Source organism: Manihot esculenta, chromosome 14 (assembly GCF_001659605.2).
Source record: "Manihot esculenta cultivar AM560-2 chromosome 14, M.esculenta_v8, whole genome shotgun sequence".
NCBI classification, from domain to species: domain Eukaryota; kingdom Viridiplantae; phylum Streptophyta; class Magnoliopsida; order Malpighiales; family Euphorbiaceae; genus Manihot; species Manihot esculenta.
This window is the reverse complement of record NC_035174.2, coordinates 3,527,643-3,535,135: the sequence shown is the minus strand read 5'-3', so window position 1 is coordinate 3,535,135 and position 7,493 is coordinate 3,527,643. Positions and strand designations below refer to the sequence as shown.

The following is a 7,493-nucleotide window of genomic DNA, read 5'->3' as shown; positions in this document are numbered from 1 at the left end:
CAAATTTCTTGCATCATTAAGACTTTCTCTAAACTAAATGGCCTATAAATTTCCCATCTTCCTTCACTTAAGAAACAAGCAACACCTTCCCAAAATCTATCAACGAGAGATGGATAAAAAGCAACTTAATTTCATTTCCTTCTCCCAATATATCGTCTTTTTCATTGTTCTTGCAGCGACCGCGGCTAGATCTGATGATGAAACACCAATCCCAGCAAGTCTAGATGGAGTACAAGCATGGTTTGATGCTAATGTCAAGCCCCTTGCTGATCGTGCTGGCACCTTAGAGAAAGCTCTCGAAGCAGCGGAAGCTAAACCTAAAACCATTAAGGTTAGAGCAGATGGAAGCGGAGAATTCAAGACATTAACTGAAGCAGTTAAGAGTGTTCCAAAAAAAAATACAGAGCGTGTTATTGTGGATATCGGTCCCGGAAAATACACTGAGAAAGTAACCATTGAAAAAGACCAACCTTTCATTACGTTTGTCGGGACAGGAGCTGAAAAGCCAACCTTGTCATTTGCTGGTACTGCTGCTAAATACGGAACTGTTTACAGTGCCACATTACAAGTGGATTCTGATTTTTTCATGGCGTCTAACTTAATCATTGAGGTCTCTTTTTTTTTTTTTTTCTTTTCTTTCATTTTCTAACTTACTCTTGAATCATTATGTATATTGTATTATGTGATTTTTTATGTTGGTTTTTCAAATTAATTCATAGGTTTTGTAATTTTATTGGTTTAGAATACTGCACCTAGGCCGGATGGTGTAAGCAAACTACAACAAGCTCTTGCTTTAAGGATAGGCGGTACTATGGCAGCTGTATACAATGTTAAAATGATTGGATTTCAAGATACACTGTGTGATGATAGGGGAGTTCATTTCTACAAAGACTGCTATATCGAAGGCACCGTTGATTTTATTTTTGGAAGAGGAAAATCCATTTACCTAGTAATGTTTAAATCTTTAGTCTAAACTCAATAAATATTCTTCTTTTGATACGCTTAATATTTACATTGTATGATTAATATGGAAATTTTATGTAAATTAAATGCAGCAAACAGAGATACATGTATTAGCAGATGTTCCTAATCAACTAACGTTTATAGCAGCACAAGCGAGAGAAAAAGATTCGGAAGATGTGGGCTACTCTTTTGTACATTGTAAAGTAGATGGAAAAGGAAAAGGAGCATTCTTGGGTCGACCATGGATGCCAATGCCCATCACAGTCTACTCTTATTGTACTATGAGTGCGGTTGTCAATCCTGAAGGGTGGACTAATAATAGGAACCCTGAATCAGAAAAGTGAGTAATTTTAAAGTTTGAGATTTTCTAATAATATGAATATTAAAAATATATTGAATGAAATTTGCAGGAATGTATTTTTTGGAGAATACAAGAATACAGGACCAGGTGCTGATCCTGCTGGACGTGTTAAATTTGCCAAACAGCTAACAGAAGCAGAAGCGAAACCCTTCCTTAGTCTTGGTTATATTAAAGGAAGCAGTTGGTTGCTTCCTCCACCAAAGGTGTAACATGGGAATATATATGAAAGAGGAAGAACAAGAAGAATACAAAGCAAATTATTATTTTACAGGTAGCTGATCTTGCCAAAGTGGATCCATTCAAACATTTCGGCATCAATTTTTTGTAGAAATAAACCAAATTATTGGAATAAGAAAACTATAATGCAAATTGTTCGTTCCCTTTTGGATTTACATAACTTCATTTTTTATTTTTATTTGTTTTAGTATGTGGCCAATTCAAATAAAAAATAGAATCAAATGATCTTCATTTTATTAAAAAAAAATTATGCATATATGTCAAACAAAATAATTGACGAGTATCAAATCCGTCAATTTAAAATTTACTTTTTTTTTTATAAAAATTTATAGATAGGATAAGTGACTATAGATTTTTTTTAATTTATATAATCAATTTGAAATAAAAAAAAATAATTTAATATAAAAAGTGAGAAGAGAGTTTTTTTTTTTATAAAAATAGTTTTATCTTGAGCAAGTTAAGATAAATAATTTTAAAAAATAATAAATAATGCAATTAAAATTTGAAAAATAATTAATTAATTAAAATTTTTAATTGAAAGTAATCAGAGGTGCTTTATGGTTGATTATTGGTTAGAAGAAAAAAAATAATTCATATTATTATCAATTATTGGGTTATAGTGGTTAAACATGTAAATCTAATCAATTTTTCTTTATTAATAAATTAATCTGTTTCGTGTTTAAATTAATTTCTAATTAACTGACAATCCCATCACGCGTATAAATAGAGATTAAATGATATTAAATTTGTTGTAAAAATTTGATAAAACAATAAAATTTGAGTTGTATTAGATATTATATAGTATTATAATACTCAGATTTAAATATAAATTTATAATCGTAAAAAAATCCCACAAATAAAATTTTAAACATGCATAAAATCTTATTAGATGAAATAATTATATTTGACATCTAAATATTTTTAAAAGGTCAATAATAAATATTAATATAATTATATTTGACATCTAAATATTTTTAAAAGGTCAATAATAAATATTTACAGTAAGTATGAATCTTTTGAACTATAACCTAATTTTTACAACAATTTTATCAATAAACCCCAAAAAAAATCATAATGATGATTTTAAATGTCATTTTTATTTCTTTTCTTTCTAACCGCATTTTTTCACTTATAATCTCTTAACAGAATTAACAAGATCAACTTAAATATATATTGAAAATTTAATAAAATTTTAATTGAGTATTATTGCTAGATTGCTTTGTTGTCTCTCAACTATATATGTGTACTATAAACATGCATTTCTCAATTTTAATTTATATCACATAAATTTTAAATTTTATTTTGATCAATAAATAATGTTTTAAATGTAAAACAATTATCTATGTAATAATTATATAAAGATAAAGGACATTTTAATATTGTCATATTGTGTTTTAAATGTAAAAAAAATGTGGCAAAAGATATGTAATAATTATCTATGTTAAAAAAATAAAATTATTCAAAAATATATTTTTTAAAAATATATGTTATCAAAGTTTTCGTGTATTCAAGAATTTTAAAAATCTTTATAAAATGGAAAAACGATAACAACAATAATAATATAACTATCTATTTAAATTGTAGAATCTTATAAAATTAACTTATAAGAGTCCTTAAAGAATTAAAGGGCCGGTAAAAAATCCTAGCTGAAAATTACATGGGATATTGCTCTATTTGTGTGAGGATGACTTTATCGTTCACGTCCAATTAAGGCATAAAGGTAGGTTAAAAGCAACGTTAATATTTCAAGTTTGAACGTAAATATATTTGATTGAAAAAATAAATAAATAAATTACACGACTGAAAGATAAAATGAGCCACAAATTCAAAGTAAAGAAGTGAGAAATGTTCTGCAGGCGCTACAAACGAGTAGCTAGAGAATGCGAGAGCGTATAAGCTCTCCAAATTTCTTGCATCAGTAAGACTTTCTGTAAACTAAATGGCCTATAAATTTCCCATTTTCTTTCATTTAAGAAACAAGCAACACCTTCCCAAATTCAATCAACGAAAGATGGATAAAAAGCAACATAATTTCATTGTCTTCTCCTTCTCCCAATATATCGAGATGTAATTCACAAGGATTATAAGATTCAATCAATCTTAATTCTCCTTTTTATTTATGATTTCTATATTATTCCTTTTATTTTTGAAATTATTATTTATTTAATTGATAAAATTCCTATATTATTCTTTTTATTCTTGAGATTATTATTTATTTAGTTGATAAAATCTGGCCAACTATTCAATTGAATAAATAATATACCGTCATTCAAATTCATTAAATTCGTAATCACTTATGACAAATAATATTTTATTGTAAAATAACATATTCTGATTTCATATATAACTGCACTGGTGTGAACTTCTTGATTAGAGTCAGGTCTTTCTAATTTTTAATATTGTTCTCATTGATTAAGGGCTAATTAGTAAGTTGATTCTTTGTAGTCTATTATGTAAGGGAATATTAGGTTATTAGACTGTATCCATAACTATATTGACCGATCAGAAAGTTAATTTGGACATTTTTGCATTTATGATCAATCTTGAGAATTAACACTAAGATATTTTCGAAGTTAGATATTTTTTTAATCTGATTAATCTTTTTAATTATTTGCTTCTTAATTAGTTTACTTTTGTATTCAGTTAAATATCTTCAATCCAAAACCCGTCTATATCTTACTTTGCTTTATTTTTATCAAGTGAGATAAGACTAATTAGATTCTGTCAGGAGTTTTAGCTAATAACGTTTAGTTAAGACAAAATTTAAAAAACGAAAAACTAAAAGCCGAAATCTCTTATTGAATTCTTGAAAATAGAAAAGTGTCTCAAACAGTTAAGAAAATGACTATTTATAATAGCAAAAACCTTAACATGAAAAATTATGAAAAAAATCTAAAATAATAATAAAAATACAAAATTGACCCCTAAACAATGAAATTTTTGTCTTGAACTTTGTGATAGGCCTATGGGCCTTATAACACTTTTAGATTCGTCTCAAAATTTCCTTTTCAAAAATCTAGACGTTGACAGCAGAAATTAAGGCTAGTCTACTATAAATTCTAAAACTAATGGCTTTGCATCATTTCCTTCCAATTGTAAAGAACTTGACCTCGAATTGTCCTATAATGAAGGAAATGATAAAGTAAAAGATAGGAGTGTCATTTCTTTGTAAAGGTGCAGAATATTTATAATAAATAAACTAATTGTTATAAGCTGTTATAAAAATTTTAAAATAATCTAATCAAATTTGCACAGTATCATAATAATTATATCTAAAATTATTTTTAAATATCAAACTTGTAATATTAAAAAAATTTCACAAATAAAATTTTCAAAGGTTATAAAATCTCATCAAATGAGATCATTATATTTGAGATCTAAATATTTTTAAAAAAATAAAAAATAAATATTTATTAATAAGTAAAATTCTTTTGAATTATAACTCGTTTTTACAACAGTTTTATCACTAAACCCCTAAAAAATCATATTGATGATTTTATATGTCATTTTCATTTCTTTTCTTTTCTTTTTTACTGCATTTTTTTCACCTATAATCTCTTAACATAATTAACAATATCAACTTAAATTTATATTTAAAAGTTAATAAAATTTTAATTGAGTATTATTAAAATTGATATGATATGCTACTCTTGATTTTTAAATTAACTTATTGCTAGATTTATTTGTTGTCTCTCAAGTATATATGTCTACTACAAACATGCATTGCTCAATTTTGATTGATATCGCATAAATTTTAAATTTTATTTTAATCAATAAATAAGTTTCAGGATCATAAAAAGAAGCTAAAAAACATTTTAATATTCTCATATTATGTTTTAAATGTAAAAAAGATGTGGCAAAAAAATATATGTTATTAAAGTTTTCGTGTATTCAAAATAAAATTAAATACATGTAAATCTGTTAAACACTAATCTAAAATTGAATAAGAATAAGTACAAGAAAATTTTTTATAATTTTAATAATATTACCTAATTAACCATGGCTTTTTTTTAAAAAAAATAGTAGAATACTTCCAGAAAGTATATATTTTTTTAAAATTAAGTATAAAATGAATAAAATTAAAATTTTAAAAAAAAACTATATAAGGATCAAGATCAAAATTATAATTATAATTTAAGATTTACTATCAATAGTTCTATAAAAGTTATAAAAAATTGCTGTTAAATAATATTTTAGTGCAAATTGAAGTCAGGAAAAACCTATGCTATATCCATCTAAATTGAGAGGCAACATTTCGGGTAATAAGTTAATTTATAAATTAGGGGTAAAAAATTACAATAATTTTAATAAGATTTTTTTTTTAAAGCAAAACCACTTGTTGTATTAATAAAATTTCATCAAATAAAAAGCGATGTAATCCTAAACAGAGAGACGATCATGCCTAAGAGATTCTCTAGCCAAAGTATGAGCAGTTAGAATGGCATAACGACGAACTCATTTAACAGAAATATCAGTTTTAAAGTCTAACAAAAATTTACAATCATTCAAAATCAAACCCAATTCAGAAATGTCTAAATGTGTAGACTGAATAGCTTGAACTACCTGCAAACAGTCCATAAGAATGAAGCCATTAAAAAGCAAAAATTTCATCACAAAGAGCAAATAGTGACGGAGAGTAAAGCTTCAACAATTACTGGCGTACCATTACCTTCCGAGAAACCAAAAACACCACGTTGAAATATAATCTCAGAGTTTTCCACAACAAAACCGTAACCAATAAAATTTTTAGCTTGAAACAAAGCCCCATCAACTTGACAAAACCAACTGAAATTGTCCAAACTTGATACAAATCCCGGCGGAGCAGAATTGCCGAAATCACGCAGCCACAGGCTTGTCGGTCTCTGGTTCCGATGAATAGGTGCTCTGAGGAGATCACCCCAACCAAACTTGATATCTTCTTTCTTCAACCTTAGCCGCAAGTCACAGAAAGCCTCCACATGACCCAGTTTCCCACATAGATAGCAAAAAATAGTCAACTTTTCGTATTGAAACTTCACAGTAAACACAGTACTATCATCTCCAACAAACTTCTTCCGCCGTTTCAAAGGTTGCTGAATGTCCAAACAAACTTTAACTCTCATAGGGACCGACGACATAACTTGTATCTCCTTCCAAACAAGTAGGAATCGATTGTACAACCAAGGGCCCTCATTCCCTATATCTTCAAAATCAACATTATTAAAAAACCGAAACAGATATCTTCTTGTCTCTAATTCCATAATAAATACCCCCTCTAAAAGATACCATAAATGTGCCAAAGAGGTCTGCATATTCTGAAAATTGATTGGATTGTACGTGTGAAATATTCTCACCATACATAAATCATAAGTAACGATCGGAATATCCCTAGAGCTCTTAATAGAGATAACAACATCTTCATCGATAGTCAATTGACGCAGATCGTCTTCCATGGAAAAGGGGAAATAAAAAGTTAGGTTTAAGGAAGAGGAAAAGTTGAGAGTATCGAACCACAAAGGGACTACAGAGGGAAACTTGAGTCGAAAGTCATAATAATTCTAATAAGATTGAAAATAAAGTTTTAAAAATATTTATAAAATGAAAAAACGTTGACGACTTTATTAATATAATATCTATTTAAATTGTGGAACTTGATAAAATTAATCTGTAAATATCCTTAAGAATTGAAGGGCTGATAAAAATTTCTAGCTGGAAATTACATGCGATATTGTTCTATTTGTGTGAGGATGGTTTTATCATTCATGTCCAATTAAAACATAAAAGTTAAAAGTAATGTTAATTTCTCAAGTATGAACGTAAATAAATTTGATCGGAAAAATAAATAAATTACACAAATCGCAAAGATAAGGTGAGCCACAAATTAAAAGTAAAGAAGTGAGAAATGCTCTCCAAGCGCTACAAACGAGTAGCTAGAGAATACCACAGCCTAAAA

General features: G+C 27.4%; 1 protein-coding gene across 1 annotated transcript; it reads left to right on the top strand.

Annotated features, from left to right (window-relative positions):
• LOC110630683 (pectinesterase PPME1) lies at positions 1-1,533 on the top strand. The gene is made up of 4 exons (XM_021778221.2): positions 1-610; positions 743-949; positions 1,056-1,303; positions 1,374-1,533. The coding sequence occupies exons 1-4, from the start codon at positions 38-40 to the stop codon at positions 1,531-1,533; spliced, it is 1,188 nt and encodes a 395-aa protein (XP_021633913.1). The 5' UTR covers positions 1-37.
• Positions 1,534-7,493: the final 5,960 nt, after the last annotated feature.